Genomic DNA, 22,113 nt, shown 5'->3' with positions numbered 1-22,113 from the left:
GACGTGGTGGTGCGTGTCTATAGTCCCAGCTACTCAGGAGGCTGAGGTGGGAGGATCCCTTAAGCCCAGGAGTTCAAGGCTGCAGTGAGCTACGAATGCACCACTGCACTCCAGCCTGGGCAGCAGAGCAAGGCTCTGTCCCGGAAAAAAGTCAAAATCCCAGGTCTTTGGAAGAAAAGAAAGGACTTATGACAGAGATAAAAGATAGGGAAGAAAATATAGTTAGAAGCAACTCCTCTCCAAACAAATTTATGGTGAAAGAAATTAGACCGGTGGTTGCAAGTAGGGGGCAGGGAGGGATTAACTAGAAAAAGGATATGAAAAAACTTTCTAGGGTGGTGGAAAGATTATAAATATTGGTTAGTTTGACAGTTACACAGGTGTACGCATTTGTCAAAGTTCACTGAACATACATCAAAGATCTGTGCATTTTACTATATGCAAATCACATCTAACTCACCCAACTTACCACCAAACCAAGATTCCTTAAAATGTGGGGAGGTGGCCGGGCACGGTGGCTCACGCCTGTAATCCCAGCACTTTGGGAGGCCAACACAGGTGGATCACCTGAGGTCAGGAGTTCGAGACCAGCTTGGCCAACGTGGCAAAACCCCATCTCTACTAAAAATACAAAAATTAGCCAGGCGTGGTGGCATGCCTGTATTCCCAGCTACTCGGGAGGCTGAGAGAGGAGAATTGCTTGAAACCAGGAGGCAGAGGTTGCAGTGAGCTGAGATCGCGACAGTGCACTCCAGCCTGGGCAACAAAAAGCGAAATCCCGTCTCAAAAAAAAAAAAATGTGGGGAGGTCAAAGTGCTGGGATTACAGGCGTGAGCCACCATGCCCAGCCCATTTTAGACTTTTTGACTGCCATGTGATCTCAGTTAGCTAATGAGTTTAGAAAAAGTTATGATTTTGTAGTTATTCTGGCTATTGTTGCTGTTCGGGTGTGAGTAACACTCGCCCCAGCTTTCCACATCCTGGAATTCTTTGTGTTTTAAGAATTTTTTACTATAATCTATTTCATGTGTTCTACTATAGGCAATGCCAATTGATGTTTGCTTTTATTTATTTGCAGTTTTGATTTCTTCTTTAATCCAAAGTTATCTGGTGACTTTAAAAAAAAAAATTTTTTTTTTGAGTCAGAGTCTTGCTTTGTCTCCCAGACTGGAATGCAGTGGTGTGATCCCAGCTCACTGCACCCTCCGCCTCGCAGGTTCAAGCGATTTTCCTGCCTCAGCCTCCTGAGTAGCTGGGATTACAGCCATGCGCCACCATGCCCAGCTCATTTTTGTATTTTTAGTAGAAACGGGGTTTCACCACGTTGGCCAGGCTGGTCTCAAACTCCTGACCTCAGGTGATCTGCCCACCTCGGCCTCGCAAAGTGCTGGGATTACAGTCGAGCCACTGCAGCCGGCCGACTTTAAACATTCTTAAGGTGATTGAAATTTTTGTAAAAGAAAATATTTCTGTCGTTATAGCATTGTGGTCAAAGAATGTGGGTAATAAAATTTCTGCTTTGACGGAAAAAAAAATGTGGGGAGGTAAAGTCACCATGGGAAGGAAATAATAAATGTGTAGACATGGCAGGCCCCAGAGAGAAGAATCTGGTATCTCATTTCCGGTGAGCTTTTCAGGTGATGGTAAAAACCCCAGATGGGTTTGGAGACTCTAAAAAGCAGAAGGGACCTGGGCACTATTTCCTGGGTAAAGCCCCAGGGAGGTGTCAGAAAATCAGAGAGCGGAAAGGTCTTCCTGTCCCATCAGACTAGATGGAGGCTTAGAAGGCCTCACAGTGTCTTAGACCCCAGAATGGGATAGGAGGAGCAGAAAGATCTCTTGTGCCCAAGAACAGCAGGAAAAGACCTCCAAGCCCAAAAGGCTTTGCTGATGGAAGAGTGGGATGCCTCAGGGGCAGCCTAGATGGCCCAAAGTCTGAGCCCCAGAAAACCAGAAGACTCTTTAACATTTAGAGAGTCCTTGCTATTTCTAGGCACCAAAATCAGAGCAGTTTAAGAAGAGGGAACTCATATGTCTTGGTCATCACTGGATCCCCAATATGTAGAATAGTCTCCAGCACATAGTAGGTGCTCAGGAAATGTTGGTTGAATTAATGAATTAAGAAGTGAGCTATGGGCTAGGCACGGTGGCTCACTCCTGTAATCCCGGCACTTCGGGAGGTCAAGGGGAGCAGATCACTTGAGATCATTAGCTAGAGAGCAGCCTGGCCAACATGATGATACCCTAACTCTACTAAAAAAAAAAATACAAAACTTAGCTGGGGGTGGTGGCACGTGACTATAGTCCCAGTTACTTGGGAGGCTAAATCAGGAGGATTGCCTGAACCTGGGAGATGGAGGCTGCAGTGAGCCAAGATCATGCCACTGCACTCCAGCCTGGGCAACAGAGCAAGATCCCATCTCAAAAAAAAAGTGAGCTATGCTACTTTGCACAGATTGTCTCATTGGATCCTTATCATGACTCACTGAAGCAAGTATTATCATTATGCCCATTTTGTAGATGAGAAAACTGAGGCACAGAGGGGTTAAGTAACCTTCCCAGGATCATTCAGTCTGTAGATGTCCCAGTAGATACCAGTTTGCAGTAAAGACAGTAAAGACCCGATGTGTGCTCCCCTCCACCTTGACCCCACAAAAGCTGTCCCCATTTAGAAGTAAAATGGGAGACCCCAACCGACTGAGAGTAAATGTACACCAGTCTAGTAGAATGAGAACTCAAGAGAGAAACTAAAATGAGTAATTTAAAGGAAATGTACTTGTATTTCTTGTGAAACTGAGTTAGGGAATATGATTTGCACCTGCCTCATTTACATTACCTAATTTAACTCCTTCAAAAGCCCTGTTTTGGCCGGCCACGGTGGCTTATGCCTGTAATCCCAGTACTTTGGGAGGCCGAGGCAGGTGGATCACCTGAGGTCAGGAGTTCGAGACCAATCTGGCCAACATGGAGAAACCCCATCTCTACCAAAAGTACAAAATTAGCCAGGCATGGTGGTGGGCGCCTGTAATCCCAGCTACTCGGGAGGTTGAGGCGGGAGAATCACTTGAACTCGGGAGGCGGAGGTTGCAGTGAGCCAAGATCATGCTGCTGCACTCCAGCCTGGGCAACACAGCAAGACTCCATCTCAAAAAAAAAAAAACTGTTTAACTACTCATACAAATAATGCTATGAAACAGAGGGATAAAAAACAGAAGGGACATGACATACAGGAAAATAATAAGATGATAGACCTAAATCCAACCCAATCAGTAATTATATTAAATGTAAACGGTCTAAAAATACCAATTAGGCTGGGTACAGTGGCTCATGCCTGTAATCCCAGCACTTTGGGAGGTGAAGGTGGCAGATCACTTGAGGTCAGGAGTTCCAGACCAGCCTGGGCAACATAGCAAAACCTCATCTCTACAAAAAATGTTAAAATTATCCAGGCATGGTGGCACACACCTGTTGTCCCAGCTACTTGGTGGGGAGCTGAGGTGGGAGAATCACTTGAGCCCAGAAGGCCAAGGCTGCCATGAGCTGAGGCTGCGCCACTGCACTCCAGCCTGGGTGACAAAGTGAGACCCTGTCTCCAAAAATACATAAATAAGTAAATGAAAACACCAATTAAAAGCCAGAGATTATCAGATCAGATTTTAAAAATCCAAACCCAACTATATACTGTCTGGGAAAAAAAAAAACATTTTAAATATAATGACATAAATAAATTAAAAATAAAATGAATAGAAAACATAGAGCCTAGGCAACATAGCAAGACCCTGTCTCTACAAAAGTAAAAATAATTTGCTGGGCCAGGCGCAGTGGCTCATGCCTCTAATCCCAGCACTTTGGGAGGCCGAGGCAGGCAGATCACCAGGTCAGGAGATCGAGACCATCCTGGCTAACACAGTGAAACCCCGTCTCTACTAAAAATACAAAAAATTAGCTGGGCGTGGTGGCAGGCGCCTGTAGTCCCAGCTACTCGGGAGGCTGAAGTGGGAAAATGGCGTGAACCCGGGAGTCAGAGCTTGCAGTGAGCCGAGATCGCGCCACTGCACTCCAGCCTGGGTGACAGAGCGAGACTCCATCTCAAAAAGTAATAATAATAATAATAATTTGCTGGGTACAGTGGCAAGTGCCTGGTAGTCCTAGCTACTCAGGAGGGTGAGGCGAAAGAACTGCTTGAGCCTAGGACTTTGAGGCTGCAACGAGCTATGATTATACCACTGCACTCCAGCTTGAGTGACAGAGTGAGACCTTGTCCCTGAAAAACAGAAAAAAGGAAACATACACCATACTATAGTCCTATGTCTATGGTCAAGACCATGGACTTGAAAGCCGGCTACCTAGGCTTAAATCCCACTAGCTGTAAGTGACTCCAGGCAAGTTGCTTACATGTACTGTAACCTTGACTTCCTCACCTGTGAAGTACAGATGATACATATTGTGTACAAATAGTAATACTACCTAAATTGTAGTAGCAAATCATTAAAGCTATTTACCCATATTCCAATCCTCCTTCTGGTTGCACGGAGGTGAGACTTATTTCCCTACCACCTTAAAAGATAGGCGTGTACCTGTGACTTTTGTGAGCAAAAGTAAATGGAAACTCTGACAGTCAGTGTATGATTTCCCTCGTCTACTTTCACCATTGGACTATGGAGACTGTCTGTTACCGCAGCATAAAGTAACCCCTCCTAGCCCAGCGTGGTGGCTCACATCTATAATCCCAGCACTTTGGGAGGCAGAGGTGGGAGGATCACCTGAAGTCAGGAGTTCGAGAACAGCCTGGCCAACATGGAGAAACCTCATCTCTACTAATAATACAAAAGTTAGCCAGGCGTGGTGGCACATGCCTGCAATCCCAGCTACTCGGGAGACTGAGGCACTAGAATTGCTTGAACCCGGGAGGCAGAGGTTGCAGTGAGCCAAGATTGCACCACTGCACTCCAGCCTGGGTGACAGAGTGAGACTCCATCTCAAAAAAAAAAGAAGGCCGGGCGTGGTGGCTCACGCCTGTAATCCCAGCACTTTGGGAGGCCGAGGCGGGCGGATCACGAGGTCAGGAGATCGAGACCATCCATCCTGGCTAACACAGTGAAACCCTGTCTCTACTAAAAATACAAAAACAAAATTAGCCGGGCGTGGTGGTGGGCACCTGTAGTCCCAGCTACTCGGGAGGCTGAGGCAGGAGAATGGCGTGAACCCGGGAGGCGGAGCTTACAGTGAGCCAAGATCCAGCCACTGCACTCCAGCCTGGGAGAAAGAGCGAGACTCCATCTCAAAAAAAGAAAAGAAAAGAAAAGAAATAAACTCTTCTGACTGGCATACTAATGTATAGGTTGTCATGAGGATTGCATGTGTTAATGACTGTAAGATGTAAAGTATTTGGAATACAACCTGAAACATAAAAAGTGCTACCTAACAGATATTAATTATTGTATTTTCATGTTAGAGATAAAACCGATACTTGAAATGTACAGAGGTTAAATCAACACAACCAGAATTTGAACTCAAAAACAAAGCATGTCTTCTTAACCTCTGCATGATACTACCTTAGGAAGAGCTTGCTGTTAAAGTTTTAGTAACTGAAAAGTAACTCTAATTTCTTGCCATCCAGGGAAGGGAGGGATGTGTGCATCCTGGAAGAGAAGCAGGCTGTCCCTGAAGGTTCTCAAAGGTTCAGTGGGAAGAACTCACGTGCTCAGCAAAGCTATTGATGATGACCAAGTGAGAGTAATTCTCCTGGCAGAACATCCGGGCCTCATCCCATGACTTGGTGCTTGGGGAGAAGTAGTAACACTTGCCCTCAAAGGGCAGCCAGCCTTCAGGACAGGTAATTCGGCGGCAGTCTGGGAACCAGACAGAATGCTGTCAGGATGACCCCAGAACCTGAGCCATGTACATAGTATGCCATGTACAGTTGTGCAGGCTGTACACTGCTCAACTCTGGTGAGGGGGAGGGGCACCATTCACATAGACTGCACTGAGAATGACTTCAATGGAGTGATGTAATGTGCCAGCTCTGCCATGCCCCCCATCCCTGGGCAATTCCCCAAGTCTCACTTACCTAATAAGCCCCAAAGTTCCACCAGGGACTGGTTGGTGTCAGCTCTTACACGGTCAATGTCATGCTTCAGGCCAGCTAGCCCTGCCATGCCAGTCACTGTCAGAAGGGATGGGCTTGAGGGCTACAGACTGAGAACCCATCCTACCCATCCACCACGGACTGCAGACACATCAGAGAGAGAAGCAAGGGTTGTGTTCCCCACTGTGTCCACATTCCAGTGGGTCATGCTTGCGCTCAAAAACCACATGTACAGTGCTCAGAATCCGAGAATGGCTCAGAGGAGGGATCAATCCCGGGGATGTGGGGAAAAGTAGGGGTGGTGGGCACCCTGAAGGAAGTGGGTTTTAAAGGAAGAAAGTGATTCGATAACTGTGAGGTGAGGAAGAGGCACATTAGGCAGGGACTATCTTAAAAGCAAAGATGCAGGCTGCCCATGGTGGCTCACACCTGTAATCCCAGCACTTTGGGAGGCCGAGGTGGGCGGATCATCTGAGGTCAAGAGTTCAAGACCAGCCTGGCCAACATGGTAAAACCCTGTCTCTACTAAAAATACAAAAATTAGCTGGGCGTGGTGGTGCATGCCTGTAATCCCAGCTACTCAGGAGGCTGAGGCAGGAGAATCACTTGAACCCGGAAGGCAGAGGTTGCAGTGAGCCAAGATCACACCACTGTGCTCCCGCCTGGGCAAGAGAGTGAGACTTCATCTCAAAAAAAAAAAAAAAAAAGCAAAGATACAGAGGCAAGTATGTTGTGGTGAGCTGGCAAAGCCTATAAGAGTGGAGGGAAAACTCAGAAAAGCTTGAGATCAAAGTAGAATGAGCTCAGATGCCTGGATCCTTTATTTTATTTTTTTTAGACACAGTCCTGCTCTGTCCCACAGGCTGGAGTGCAATCATGGTTCACTGCAGCTTCGACCTCCTGGGCTCAAGTGATCCTCCCACCTCAGCCTCCTGAGTAGCTGGGACTACAGGTACATGACATCATGACTGGCTAATTTTTTAAAATTTGTTGTAGAAACAAGGTCTTGCTAGGCCGGGCGCAGTGGCTCATGCCCATAATCCCAGAACTTTGGGAGGCTGACGCAGATGGGTCACCTGAGGTCAGGAGTTCAAGACCAGCCTGGCCAACAGGGTGAAACCCCATCTCTACTAAAAATACAAAAAATTAGCCAGGAGTGGTGGCAGATGCCTGTAATCTGAGCTATTCAGGAAGCTGAGGCAGGACAATCACTTGAACCTGGGAGGGGGATGTTGCAGTGAGCTGAGATCGTGCCACTGTACTCCGGCCTGGGCAACAAGAGCAAAACTCTGTCAAAAGAAAGAAAGCAAGAGAGAAAGAAAGTAAGAAGGAAGGAAAGAAGGAAGGAAGGAGAAAGAGGGAGAGAAGAAAGGAAGGAAGGAAGGAGGAGGGAAGGGAAGGAAGGAAGAAAGGAAGGAAAAAGAAAAAGAAAGAAAGAGAGAGATAGTGAGAGAGAGAGAAAGAAAGAAAGAACAAACAAATGAAAGAAAGTCTTGCTGTGCCCAGGCTGGTCTTGAACTCCTGGCCTCAAGGGATCCTCCCACCTTGGCCACCCAAAGTGCTAGGATTACAGACATGAGCCACTGTGCCCAGCCTAATATGTGGATCCTTGAATGCCAAGCTAAAGGTTTCACCTTGGACTCTGGACAATGAGAAGCCATTGATGGGTTTTGAGCTTGCTTGTTATGAAGCATAGGGTGAGGCAGTGTGGAATGGAGAAATATTCAGACTTCGGTGGTCATGATGAAGGCCAACCCAGGTCAAAAGATTCTTCTATAATTAACGTGTGTATTATCACTACTCCCCCACGAACTCTTCCCTTTTTCAACACTCGCTAGCTCAGTAGCTGGCCCTTCAGTTGGACAAAACAGAAACACAGGTTTTAGGCCAGGCACGAAACACTTCAGGAGGCTGCGGCAGGAGGAATACCTGAGGCCAGGAGTTTGAAACGAGCTTAGTCAACATAGTGAGACCTCTTCTATACAAAAAAAAATTTTTTAACCAGCCGGGTGTGATGGCATGCGCCTATGTCCCAGCTACTCAAGAGGCTGAGGCAGGAGGATCTCTTGAGTGTGATCATGGCTCATGATCAACCTCAAACTCCCTGATTCAGGAGATCCTCCCACTTCGGCCTCTTGAGTAGTTGGGATGACAAGCACACACCACACACCACCACACCCGGCTAATTTCTTTTAGAGATGGAGCCTTGCTGTGTTACCCAGTCGGGTCTCGAACTTCTGGCCTCAAGCAATCCTGCCTCAGCCTCCAAAAGCGCTGGGATTACAGGCATGTGCCACTGCACCTGGACCAGTGTGTATTTCATACTTAGAGCTCATCTCAGTTTGGACTGGCCACATTTCAAGTGTTCAACAGCCACATATGGCTTGTGGCCACCATATTGGACGGTGGAGGTCTGGACACATATACACATGCACGCTTCACACAGTCAGACAAGGACTGTGTCTGACATGTTTACCATTTTAACCCCCTGGTACCTAGCACAGTGCCCAGCAAAGATGGGGATGAGGTTGGATCTTGGAGTTGGATCTGAGGATTGGGTTAGGGCTCAATAGGAGTGGCATGAAGGAATGACTGAAAGCACTCACTATTTGTTCGCCACGTCATCTGCTGAAAGCTTAACATTCTCAGTTCTTCCATCAACTCCTGGTCTATGAGGAAGAGTCCAAATTGAGCCCAGGTCCTCCTGTGCACCCTCCCCAATCTCTCCCCATGTCCCTTCCTGGCCCTACTCACACTTAATCAGGGTCACAGTGAGACCAAGGCAGCCCAGGAACAGGGAAGTCACCACCAGCAGACACAGGTACACCATCCACCTCTTCTGGCAGCAGCCAAGACCTCCAGACCTCTGATTGAGCCAGGGGACTGGAGTTGCTGGGGAGTGGGGATGGGAACAGAGAGACTGATACTGGGGCTTCAGAGAGTAAGGAAGAGACTCTTAAGTCTTTGTCCAAGAGCAGGGGGCAGAAGTCTGTAGTCATGACCATTTCAGCAGATGAAGTCAGCAAGAGAGGGTTAGGGAGAGTGAACCCTGGAGAGGCTCAGGGTCTTTTTGATGCATTTACGGTGCGCTAAGCATCATGTTGCATCCTTCTCTTTTTCCTTCTTTCCTTCTTGAAAAAGGTTTCACTCTGTCATCCAGGCTGGAGGGCAGTGGCACAGTTATAGCTCACTGCAACCTCTAATGCCTGGGCTCAAGCAATCCTCCCACCTCACCCTTTCAAGTAGCTGAGTCTATAGATGTGTGCCACTAGGCCCAGCTAATTTATTTTATTTTTTTGTAGAGATGGGGGTCTCGCCATGTTGTCCAGGATGGTCTTGAACTCCTGGCATCAAGAGATCCTCCCTGCTTCAGCCTCCCAAAGTGCTGGGATTACAGGCGTAAGCCACTGTACCCAACCTACATCCTTCCTATCTTATTGGAGTCTCATCCTTATGATGTAGGTTATAAGCATTATCCCCATTTTGCAAGTGAGTAAACTGAGGCTTGGTGAGGTTAGGCATGACTTGGACACAGCTTTGTTCTTAATATCTATGATGCATCATCTTCTACTCTCCAGAAACCCCTGCCCAAGTTGCTCCTAGGTCAAGGAAGCTTGTGGACCCCGGCTTCTAGAGCAGAGAACATTTCCCATATCTTATGCAATAGATACCTGAGTTTCTGGAGATCTGGCCTAGACTCAGAGAGGAGAAGCTTCTTTTTCTTTTTAAACATGGTCATCACCAACACCATCACTACCTCCACCATCACCACCATCATCACTCCCAAAAACACCATCACTACCTCCACCATCACCATCATCAATCCCAACAACACCATCACTACCTCCACCATCACCACCATCATCACTCCCAACAACACCATCACTACCTCCACCACCACCACCATCATCACTCCCAACAACACCATCACTACCTCCACCATCACCATCATCAATCCCAACAACACCATCACTACCTCCACCATCACTACCATCATCACTCCCAACACCATCACTACCTCCACCACCACCATCATCACTACCAACAACACCATCGCTACCTCCACCATCACCACCATCACTACCAACAACACCATCACTACCTCCACCATCACCACCATCATCTCTACCAACAACACCATCACTACCTCCACCACCACCACCATCACTCCCAACAACACCATCACTACCTCCACCATCACCATCATCACTCCCAACAACACCATCACTACCTCCACCATCACCACCATCATCACTGCCAACAACACCATCACTACCTCCACCATCACCATCATCACTCCCAACAACACCATCACTACCTCCATCACCACCATCATCACTCCCAACACCATCACTACCTCCACCATCACCACCATCACTACCAACAACACCATCACTACCTCCACCATCACCACCATCATCATTACCAACAACACCATCACTACCTCCACCATCACCACCATCACTCCCAACACCATCACTACCTCCACCACCACCATCATCACCAACAACACCATCACTACCTCCACCATAACCATCATCTCTACCAACACCATCACTACCTCCACCATCACCACCATCATCATTACCAACACCATCACTACCTCCACCATCACCACCATCATCACTCCCAACAACACCATCACTACCTCCATCATCACCACCATCATCACTACCAACACCATCACTACCTCCACCATCACCACCATCATCTCTACCAACAACACCATCACTACTTCCACCATCACCACCACCATCACTACCAACAACACCATCACTACCTCCACCACCACCACCATCACCAACACCATCACTATCTCCACCCACCATCACCACCCTAATACTATGTCACTACCGTTATCAATATTAACAGCACCATCACCACCTCCACCTTCACCACTATCATTACTACCAACAGCACTGTCATCACCAACACCATCAATGCCTTCACCACCATCATCATCACCAACAACATTGTCATTGTCAACAATACCATCACTGCCTCTACTATCATCACCAACACCATCACTACCACCACTATCATCATCACCATCTCACTAACACCATCACTACCTTCATCATCACCACCACCACCATCACCAACAATACCATCACTACCTCTGCCCTGCATTACCACCATATCACTGTTTCCACCATCATTACCGTCATCAGTACCAACAACACCATCACTATCTCCACCATCACCACCATCATCAGTATCTCCACCATCACCATCAGCACACAACGCCATCACTACCTCTACCATCGTTACTACCACCAACCATCCTCTTCCTTTCCATCATCTCCTTCCTCATCCTTCCATCACAATCACCAACAGAACCATAAGTACCATCATCATTATCAAAAACAAAACAACCACATAACTCTGGTCCTCAGAAGGACAAAAAAGAATACACATTTGCAAACTCTGATGTCAAGGAATGGCTTTCTCACTTAGAGCAGCGCTCACTAGACTAACTCAGAACAGTGCAGCAGGTCCTGAAGGAGCAGCTTCTTAAAGGAAAAGTTCCTCTGACTCAGGGTCTCACTGTAGAGCCATAGGTCTCAATCAGATACACTAGCCACTGTCAGAGGGGAAATGGGAGGACACTTACTGGCCAGGGATGGCTGCAATGGAGAAGGCTCAAGATTCACAGCTGGGAGAAAGGGGGAGAGAGGTTTATTCAGAAGATGCCAAAGACTCTGTCTTCCAAGATCAACAACCTCTGTTTTGTTCTCTGGTCAGAATTTAGGGGGCTGGCTGTGGGCAGTGGCTCACGCCTGTAATTCCAGCACTGTCGGAGGCTGAGGCGGGTGGATCACCTGAGGTCAGGAGTTCGAGACCAGCCTGGCCAACATGGCAAAATCCCATCTCTATTAAAAATACAAAACTTAGCCGGGTGTGGTGGTTCGTGCCTGTAGTCCCAGCTACTCAGGAGGCTGAAGCAGGAGAATCACTTGAACCCAGGAGGCAGAGGTTGCAGTGAGCCAGTATCGCACCACTGCACTCCAGCCTGGATGACAGTGAGACTCTGTCTCAAAAAAAATAAATAAATAAAAATTGGGGGATTGAAAGGAAACATCCAGGTATCCCCTCTTAGGCATCTTAAAGGGTCTTCCCACTGCTCACCCAGTTGAGGAGGTGGACAGGTGACAGCGGCAAGGTCCAGGCCTAGAAGAGATGAGAAAGTCATTTCAAGAAGGGCTTCAGCCAGGTGAGCAGGAAGACTCCAGCTGTCAGCTCTCACCTGTCATGTTCCGGGGCTTGCAAGGAAGTGGGGGTTTCTCTGTTTCCTTTGCTGAGGAGGGAGGAATGGTTGCTCAGGCCCAGAGCAGGGCAAAGCCAGCTCTGGGTCTCCTACACCCCCAGCCCCAACTCACCTGCCCTTGGAGGTCTTGGTGGAGCACTTGAACCTGGAGAAGAGAAGCTCAGGGTGAGGGCTGGGCTGAGGATGGGAACGCGCCAAGAGGAAGTGATGGAAACAGGGTTAGGATTGCAGTGGAGGATTGGAGATTAGGTTACAGACGGGGTTGGACGTAAGAATGCAATTGGGATTAGGGATGGAAATGGGATTAAGCTAGGGTGACCAACTAACCTAGATTGCCTGGGTATCTCCCTATTTTATTTTATTTTTTATTTTATTTTATATTTTTTGAGACAGAGTCTTGCTCTGTTGCTCAGACTGGAGTGCAGTGGCGTGATCTCATCTCACTGAAACCTCCGCCCCCTGGGTTCAAGCAATTCTGCATCAGCCCCCTCAGCTGGGATTACAGGCGTATGCTACCACTCCCAGATAACTTTTATATTTTTAGTAGAGACAGGATTCCACCATGTTGGCCAGGCTGGTCTCGAACTCCTGACCTCAAGTGATCCACCCGCCTTGGCCTCCCAAAGTGCTGGGATTACAGGGCTGAGCCACCGTGCCCAGCCATGTTTTTTTGTTTGTTTGTTTGTTTGTTTTATGAGACAGAGTCTCTCTCTGTCTCCCAGGCTGGAGTTCAGTGGCGCGATCTTGGCTCACTGCAACCTCCGCCTCCCAGGTTCACGCCATTCTCCTGCCTCAGCCTCCCAAGTAGCTGGGACTACAGGTGCCCACCACCACACCCGGCTAATTTTTTGTATTTTTTTAATAGAGACGGGGTTTCACTGTGTTAGCTAGGATGGTCTCAATCTCCTGACCTCGTGATCCACCCGCCTCAGCCTCCCAAAGTGCTGGGATTACAGGCGTGAGCCACCGCACCCAGCCTGTGTTCTATTTTTTTAAAGACAGTGCCTTGCTCTGTCATCCAGACTGGAGTGCAGTGGTGCCATCATAGCTCACTGCACCCTTGAACTCCCGGGTTCTAGCAATCCTACCACCTCGGCCTCCTGAGAAGCTGGGACAACAGGCACACATCCCACAACTGGCTAATTTTTTTAATTTGAAAAAAAAATGTTTTCATATAGCTGGGGGTTTCACTGTGTTACCCAGGATGGTCTCTTCTCTGGGGCTCCAGTGATGCTCCCACCTTGGCTTCCCAAAGTGCTAGAATTACAAGCATGAGCCACCACGCCTGGCCCAACTTCCCTTTTTTTTTTTTTGGTAGAGATTGGCGTCTTGCTATATATTGCCCAGGCTGGTCTCGAACTCCTGGCCTCCAGTGAACTCATGGCTAAGTGATCCTCCCATCTTGGCCTCCCAAAGCAGTGGGACTACAGATACACACCACTGCAACCAGCCCAAACCTCCACTTTTATATCCTCTGATCAGATTCTTGTTGAACCCTGGGCTATGCCTTGGGTTTATTGAGATCCAAGATTAAATAAAGCCCTGGGCTTTGAGTGGTAATGAGAGGAGATTGAGGAGCCCACAGTCCACTCCCAGTTTCTCAAGCACCAGCTTTTATGACTCGGGGACTTTGCAGCCAACAATTCTCTCCTGTGCTTCTCTACTTAAGAAATGTCTGCTCGGCCAGGCGCGGTGGCTCACACCTGTAATCCCAGCACTTTGGGATGCCAAGGCCAGCGGATCACTTGAGGCCAGGAGTTTGAGACCATCCTGGCCAATATGGTGAAACCCTGTCTCTACTAAAAATACAAAAGTTAACCGGGCATGGTAGCAGGCGCCTGCAATCCCAGCTAATCGGGAGGCTGAGGCAAAAGAATTGCTTGAACCCAGGAGGCGAGGTTGCAGTGAGCAGAGATTGTGCCACTGAACTCCAGCCTGGGTGACAGAGTGAAACTCCATCTCAAAAAAAAGAAAAAAAGAAAGAAATGTCTACTCATCCCTCAAGTCCCACTCCAAAGTCCCTTCCTCTAATTGAGCCCTCAGTCCCCCAAGGATTTTGCCAATCTCCTGACCCTTCCTCTCTCAACCCTGCTCACCAAGGCTGTGTCCAAACCCGCCTCTGCCATCAGACTGACAGGTCCTCCTGGGCAGGGTGTGGGTTGCACGGTGCCCGGCAAGGTCTGTGTAGAGAGGAGACTGACTGTGTGTCTACAATGCCCAGCCAATGCCCACTGGAGACCCCATTCCCTGTATTCCCCCAGGTCACACTCCAAAAAGTCCTCTTACCTGGCTTGGGAGGAAGGTCCTTGTAGGGAGGTGTTGAGTTCTCATAGTCATCATCCTCCTCCTCATCCTGCATGGTCCCTTCCAGGGGAAAGGCAAGTCAGAGCCCAGCCATTCCCTCCTCCCTCCATCCCTCAAGCCCTGGTCTCTGCCTCAGCTGCCCCATGATGGGGATTCTGTACCCTGGATCTTGACCACACCTGGGCCCCAGCCCCAGCCTGGCCAGGGCCTTACCTGGTGGGTCTGGACACCCAGCGATAGTATACATGTTGTGCATGGCTACAGCTAACACCAGGAACATGACAAGTGGTAGCCAGGTCTTGTCCCTCCTACTCAGATGTCTAAGGCATCTGTCTGTTTCCCTTTCCTTTCAAAGTCAAGTACAGGCAAATCCATCTTGGGGGGAAGCCCCCAGACCTCACACAAACACACACATACACACACACACACATTTTTCTCCGGAGTTTGGATTCACACACGGAAGAAACAATGGGCCGGGAGTGGTGGCTCACATCTGTAATCTCAGCACTTTGGGAGGCTGAGGCTGCCAGGTTGCCTGAGTTTGGGAGTTCGAGATCAGCCTGGGCAACCAACATGGCGAAACCCCGTCTCTAACAAAAATACAAAAACTAGCCAGGCATGGTGGTGCGAGCCTGTAATCCCAGCTACTTGTGAGGCTGAGGCAGGTGAATCACTTGAACTCAGGAGGTGGAGGTTGCAGTGAGCTGAGATCGCACCACTGCACTCCAACCTGAGTGACAGAGTGAGATTCTGTCTCAAAAAAAAAAAAAAAAAAAGAGGAAGGAGAAACAATGACAATAGCCCCCATTGCAGTGAGCCGAGATAGCGCTACTGCACTCCAGCCTGGGCAACACAGTGAGATTCTGTCTCAAAAAAAAGGGCCAGGCGCGGTGGCTCACGCCTGTAATCCCAGCACTTTGGGAGGCTGAGGCAGTCGGATCACAAGGTCAGGAGATCGAGACTATCCTGGCTAACATGGTGAAACCCTGTCTCTACTAAAAATACAAAAAATTAGCCAGGCGTCGTGGCGGGCGCCTGTGGTCCCAGCTACTCAGGAGGCTGAGGCAGGAGAATGGCGTGAACCTGGGAGGCGGAGCTTGCAGTGAGCCGAGATCACGCCACTGCACTCCAGCCTGGGCGACAGAGCAAAATTCTGTCTCAAAAAAAAAAAAAGAAGAAAAGGAAAAAGAAGAAACCATGACAACAGCCACACCCCTCCCCGCTCCCAGTTGAGCTCCCCTACAGAGCACCAAGTCCTGGGTGGAAGAGATGGATAAACTTCTTCCTGCAATCTAGACCAGAGAGACAATAAACCAGTAAAGAGACGCAGAAATAGGCTGGGCTCAGTGGCTCATGCCTATAATCCCAGCACTTTGGGAGGCCAAGGCAGGAGGATCGCTTGAGGCCAGGAGTTCAAGACCAGCCTGGGCAACATAGCAAGACCCTATCTCTGTAAAAAAAAAAAAAAATTAGAAAAAACCATCCAGGCATGGTGGTGCACACCTGTAGTCCCAGCTATCGGGAGACTGAGGTGGGAGGATTCCTTGAGCTCAGGAGGTTGACACAGCAGTGAGCCATGATTGCACTACTACACTCCAGCCTGGGCAACAGAGGGAGACCCCACTCTTAAAGAAAAAAGAAAAGAGGCTGGGCATGGTGGCTCACGCCTGTAATCTCAGCACTTTGGGAGGCCGAGGCAGGCAGATCACCTGAGGTCGGGAGTTCAAGACCAGCCTGAGCAACATGGAGGAACCCCACCTTTTCTAAAAATACAAAATTAGCCGGGCACGGTGGCACATGCCTGTAATCCCGCTGCCAGGGAGGCTGAGTCAGGAGAATCACTTGAACCCGGGAGGCAGAGGTTGCTGTCTGCCAAGATTGCACCATTGCACTCCGGCCTGGGCAGCAAGAGTGAAACTCCGTCTCAAGAAAAAAAAAAAAAAAGTAAAGAAATTAAGAAACATTAAAATATGTTTTTATATAGACTAAGTATTACTGCTCTAAACCTAATAAAACAGAGCAATAGGGATAGGATAAAAGCTAATGTAGAGAGGTCATCAGGAAGTACCTCCTGGAAGTGGTAACATTTGTAACAAGATGTTAAGGGGATAGGTGTTAAGTATTCCCCCACATTCCATGGTGAAGTACTAGGGCACTGGGTCAGTTATCTATGGCTGCATAACCAATTACCCCAAAACGCAGTGACTTAAAACAACCATAAGCATTTATTATCTCACAGTTTCTGTGGTTCAGGAATCTGAGAGCAGCTTAGCTGGGTAGCTCTAGCTTGAGATCTCTTGTGTGATTGTAGTCAACATGTTGCCTGGGACTGCAAGTCATCTGCAGGCTTGACTGGGGCTAGAGGATCTGCTTCCAAGATGATGCACTCACATGGCTGTTGGTGGGAGGCCTCAGTTCCTTGCCATGTGAGCCTCTCCAAAGGGATGATTGGGCATCTTCACAACATGGCAGAGGCAAAGATAGAAGCCACCATGCTCCTGTGATCTAGCCTCGCAAGTCACAAAGGATGGTCTCCACTATACAGTATTCTATTTATCACATGGACCAGCTCTGAGTCATTGTGGGAAGAGACTACACAAGGGCACGAATATGAGAATGTAAGGGTCACAGGGAACCCATCTTGAAGGCTGACTACCACAGTCATCTCTGCAGAACTTACAGGCCCTGAGAGTCATATGAGTCGTATATGTAGACCCTGAGCTTCACATGAGGCTTTACAGTGACTCATGCCTGTAACCCCAGCTACTCGGGAGGTTGTAGTAGGAGGATTGCTTGGACCCAGGAGCTCAAGGCTGCAGTGAGCTATAATTGCACCACTTCAGGGCAGCCAGGGTGACAAGCAAGACCCTGTTTCAAAAAAATTTTTTTTTAATTCTCTGGTTTCCTCTCATAAAAACTAATGAGCAGACAATTCACAGTTCTCTTCTCTGTGTGTCTCTTTGAGGGTTTGGATGGAAGGGGAAGGAGGGATTTCGAAACACAAAAACATAGTTGAGTTTGAGGATGGGGATGAAGATGAGGTGGGGTTTGGATTAGAATTGGTGTTGGGATGGGGTGGGATGGGATGGAAAATGGGTTGGGGACAGGGATGGATGTGGGTAAGGTCATGATGTGGTTAGGATGAAGAACAGAGTCCTTGCCCGGTTTGGGAATGGGGAAGGAGTCGAGGCTGGGCTATAGTAGAGAGGGTGATGAAGTTGGATTGGAGAGTGGATGCTGGGCTGCATGTGGATATGGGGACAGGACTGTGCTTTTGGAGCAGACGTGGCCCTGAAGAAGGGAATGGGATTGGTTGGTCATATATGTAGACCCAGGGCTTGAGGGTCACATTAGGACCATAAATTGGAAATGGGGCAGTGAAACAACACAGCCCAGGTCACCTCCTACCTCAGGCAAGTCCCACCATATTTCTGGACCTCCCAGGTGGCCCCACTCTGGACTCAGAGATGGGGGATATACAGCCTCAGCCCTCACAGAATGGCTCCTGTCTAAGGTCACCAGGACCAGGCCATCAGCATATCTCAGGGATTTTGTGTTTTGGGCCCCCGGGATCTCTCATGGCCTCAGGGTCCCTGGTGGCAGTAAACTCAGGAATACCTCTAAAACCTCCGGTTTCATTTTCTCTATTTTTTTAGAAGTGGGGTCGCGCTATGCTGCCCAAGCTGGAGTGCAGCGGCTACTCACAGCAGCAGTCGCACTACTGATCAGCTCGGGGGTGTCGAGCTGCTCCATTTCCAACCTGGAAACCCCTCCTCAGACACCTTAGGCAACCTGGTGGTCCCTGCTCCCAAAACGTCACCATATTGATGCCAAACTTAGTGCAGACACCCAATCACATACTTCACAATAGCCCAGAACTCCTGGGCTCAAGCGATCCTCTTGACTCAGCCTCCCAAGTAGCTGGGACTACAGACATGTGCCACCACAAACGGTCCAAACCTCTACTTTTTTTTTTTTTTTGGCAGAGATGGGGTCTTGCTATGTTGTCCCGGCTAGTCTCAAACTCCTGTCCTCAAGCGATCCTCCCACCTCGGCCTCCCAAAGTATCAAGACTACAGACGCACACCACTGCAGCTGGCCCAAACCTCCACTTTAACAACCACTTATCAGTCTCTTGTTGAACCCTGTACCATGCCTTGGGTTTGTGATCCAAGTCTAAATAAAACCTGGGCTTTGGGTAGAAAGGCGAGGAGATTGGGAGCCCACAGTCCACTCCCAGTTTCTCAAGCACCAGCTTTTGTAACTCAGGGACTTTGCACCTAACTGTTCTCTCCTGGACTTCTCTTAAGAAATGTCTACTCATCCCTCAAGTCCCACCCCAAAGTCCCTTCCTCTAATCGAGCCCTCAGTCCCCCAAGGATTTTGCCAATCTCCTGACCCCTCCTCTCTCACCCTGCTCACCAAGACTGTGCCCAATCCTGCCTCTGCCATCAGACTGACAGGTCCTCCTGGGCAGGGTGTGGGTTCCACAGTGCCCGGCATGGGCTGGATACAGAGGAGACTGACTGCGTGCCTACAATGCCCAACCAATGCCCACTGGAGACCCCGTTCCCTGTATTCCCCCAGGTCACACTCCAAAAAGTCCTCTTACCTGGCTTGGGAGGAAGGTCCTTGTAGGGAGGTGTTGAGTTCTCATAGTCATCATCCTCCTCCTCATCCTGCATGGTCCCTTCCAGGGGAAAGGCAAGTCAGAGCCCAGCCATTCCCTCCTCCCTCCATCCCTCAAGCCCTGGTCTCTGCCTCAGCTGCCCCATGATGGGGATTCTGTACCCTGGATCTTGACCACACCTGGGCCCCAGCCCCAGCCTGGCCAGGGCCTTACCTGGTGGGTCTGGACACCCAGAGATAGAATACAGGTTGTGCATGGCTACAGCTAACACCAGGAACATGACAAGTGGTAGCCAGGTCTTGCCCCTCCTACTCAGATGTCTAAGGCATCTGTCTGTTTCCCTTTCCTTTCAAAGTCAAGTACAGGCAAATCCATCTTGGGGGGAAGCCCCCAGACCTCACACAAACATACACACACACACACACACACACACACACATCTTTCTCTGGAGTTTGGACTCACACATAGAAGAAACAATGGGCCGGGGGTGGTGGCTCACGTCTGTAATCCCAGCACTTTGGGAGGCTGAGGCTGGCAGGTCGCCTGAGTTTGGGAGTTCGAGATCAGCCTGGGCAACCAATGTGGTGAAACCCCGTCTCTACCAAAAGTACAAAAACTAGCCGGGCGTGGTGGTGCGCACCTGTAATCCCAGCTACTTGTGAGGCTGAGGCAGGTGAATCACTTGAACTCAGGAGGTGGAGGTTGCAGTGAGCTGAGATCATGCCACTGCACTCCAGCCTGAGTGACAGAGTGAGATTCTGTCTCAAAAAAAAAAAAAAAGAAAGAAAGAAAAAGAAGAAACAATGACAACAGCCACCCCCCTCCCCGCTCCCAGTTGAGCTCCCCCACAGAGCACCAAGTTCTGGGTGGAAGAGATGGATAAACTTCTTCCTTCAATCTAGACCAGAGACACAATAAACCAGTAAAGAGACGTAGAAATAGGCTGGGCGCAATGGCTCATGCCTATAATCCCAGCACTTTGGGAGGCCAAGGCAGGAGGATCGCTTGAGGCCAGGAGTTCAAGACCAGCCTGGGCAACATAGCAAGACCCTATCTCTGTAAAAAAAATTTTAGAAAAAACCATCCAGGCATGGTGGTGCACACCTGTAGTCCCAGCTATCAGGAGGCTGAGGTGGGAGGATTCCTTGAGCTCAGGAGGTTGACACAGCAGTGAGCCATGATTGCACTACTACACTCCAGCCTGGGCAACAGAGGGAGACCCCACTCTTAAAAAAGTAGAAAAGAGGCTGGGCGTGGTGGCTCGTGCCTGTAATCTCAGCACTTTGGGAGGCCGAGGCAGGCAGATCACCTGAGGTCGGGAGTTCAAGACCAGCCTGAGCAACATGGAGAAACCCCATCTTTTCTAAAAATACAAAATTAGCTGGGCACGGTGGCACATGCCTGTAATCCCGCTGCCAGGGAGGCTGAGTCAGGAGAATCACTTGAACCCGGGAGGCAGAGGTTGCTGTCTGCCAAGATTGCACCATTGCACTCCGGCCTGGGCAGCAAGAGTGAAACTCCGTCTCAAGAAAAAAAAAAAAAAGTAAAGAAATTAAGAAACATTAAAATATGTTTTTATATAGACTAAGTATTACTGCTCTAAACCTAATAAAACAGAGCAATAGGGATAGGATAAAAGCTAATGTAGAGAGGTCATCAGGAAGTACCTCCTGGAAGTGGTAACATTTGTAACAAGATGTTAAGGGGATAGGTGTTAAGTATTCCCCCACATTCCATGGTGAAGTACCAGGGCACTGGGTCAGTTATCTATGGCTGCATAACCAATTACCCCAAAACGCAGTGACTTAAAACAACCATAAGCATTTATTATCTCACAGTTTCTGTGGTTCAGGAATCTAAGAGCAGCTTAGCTGGGTAGCTCTAGCTTGAGATCTCTTGTGTGATTGTAGTCAACATGTTGCCTGGGACTGCAAGTCATCTGCAGGCTTGACTGGGGCTAGAGGATCTGCTTCCAAGATGATGCACTCACATGGCTGTTGGTGGGAGGCCTCAGTTCCTTGCCATGTGAGCCTCTCCAAAGGGATGATTGGGCATCTTCACAACATGGCAGAGGCAAAGATAGAAGCCACCATGCTCCTATGATCTAGCCTCACAAGTCACAAAGGATGGTCTCCACTATACAGTATTCTATTTATCACATGGACCAGCTCTGAGTCGTTGTGGGAAGAGACTACACAAGGGCACGAATATGAGAATGTAAGGCTCACGGGGAACCCATTTTGAAGGCTGACTACCACAGTCATCTCTGCAGAACTTACAGGCCCTGAGAGTCATATGAGTCGTATATGTAGACCCTGAGCTTCACATGAGGCTTTACAGACAGTGACTCATGCCTGTAACCCCAGCTACTCGGGAGGTTGTAGTAGGAGGATTGCTTGGACCCAGGAGCTCAAGGCTGCAGTGAGCTATGATTGCACCACTTCAGGGCAGCCTGGGTGACAAGCAAGACCCTATCTCAAAAAAATTTTTTTTTAATTCTCTGGATTCCTCTCATAAAAACTAATGAGCAGACAATTCACAGTTCTCTTCTCTGTGTGTCTCTTTGAGGGTTTGATTGAAAGGAGAAGGGATGGAAGGGGATGGAGGGGATTTTAAAAAACAAAAACAGTTGAGTTTGAGGATGGGGATGAAGATGAGGCGGGGTTTGGATTAGAATTGGTGTTGGGATGGGGTGGAATGGGATGGAAAATGGGTTGGGGACAGGGATGGATGTGGGTAAGGTCATGATGTGGTTAGGATGAAGAACAGAGTCCTTGCCAGGTTTGGGAATGGGGAAGGAGTCGAGGCTGGGCTATAGTAGAG

The 22,113-nt window shown here is 48.8% G+C and overlaps 1 protein-coding gene across 7 annotated transcripts in view; it reads right to left on the bottom strand.

The window, feature by feature from the left end:
• The window catches only part of CLEC17A (C-type lectin domain containing 17A), a 29,984-nt gene that overhangs the window by 6,113 nt on the left and 1,758 nt on the right, over positions 1–22,113 (bottom strand). For 2 of the 7 annotated variants that reach the window (XM_063599970.1, XM_063599973.1), the window contains 11 exons: positions 19,273–19,350; positions 14,643–14,720; positions 12,469–12,501; positions 12,336–12,386; positions 12,218–12,259; positions 11,703–11,744; positions 8,843–8,980; positions 8,695–8,757; positions 6,071–6,166; positions 5,701–5,852; positions 1,329–3,586 (listed from right to left, as the gene is read on the bottom strand). In XM_063599970.1, the coding sequence (XP_063456040.1) occupies positions 3,326–3,586; positions 5,701–5,852; positions 6,071–6,166; positions 8,695–8,757; positions 8,843–8,980; positions 11,703–11,744; positions 12,218–12,259; positions 12,336–12,386; positions 12,469–12,501; positions 14,643–14,720; positions 19,273–19,350 (1,034 nt within the window). In that variant the 3' untranslated portion in view covers positions 1,329–3,325. Of the gene's footprint in view, positions 1–1,328; positions 3,587–5,700; positions 5,853–6,070; positions 6,167–8,694; positions 8,758–8,842; positions 8,981–11,702; positions 11,745–12,217; positions 12,260–12,335; positions 12,387–12,468; positions 12,502–14,642; positions 14,721–19,272; positions 19,351–22,113 lie in introns of those variants that run through there. The other 5 variants (XM_034945076.4, XM_034945080.4, XM_063599972.1 and 2 more) reach the window with 3 other exon arrangements.

Source organism: Pan paniscus, chromosome 20 (assembly GCF_029289425.2).
Source record: "Pan paniscus chromosome 20, NHGRI_mPanPan1-v2.0_pri, whole genome shotgun sequence".
NCBI classification, from domain to species: Eukaryota; Metazoa; Chordata; class Mammalia; order Primates; family Hominidae; genus Pan; species Pan paniscus.
The sequence above is the reverse complement of the archived record's forward strand: the minus strand, read 5'-3'. Positions and strand labels throughout refer to the sequence as shown.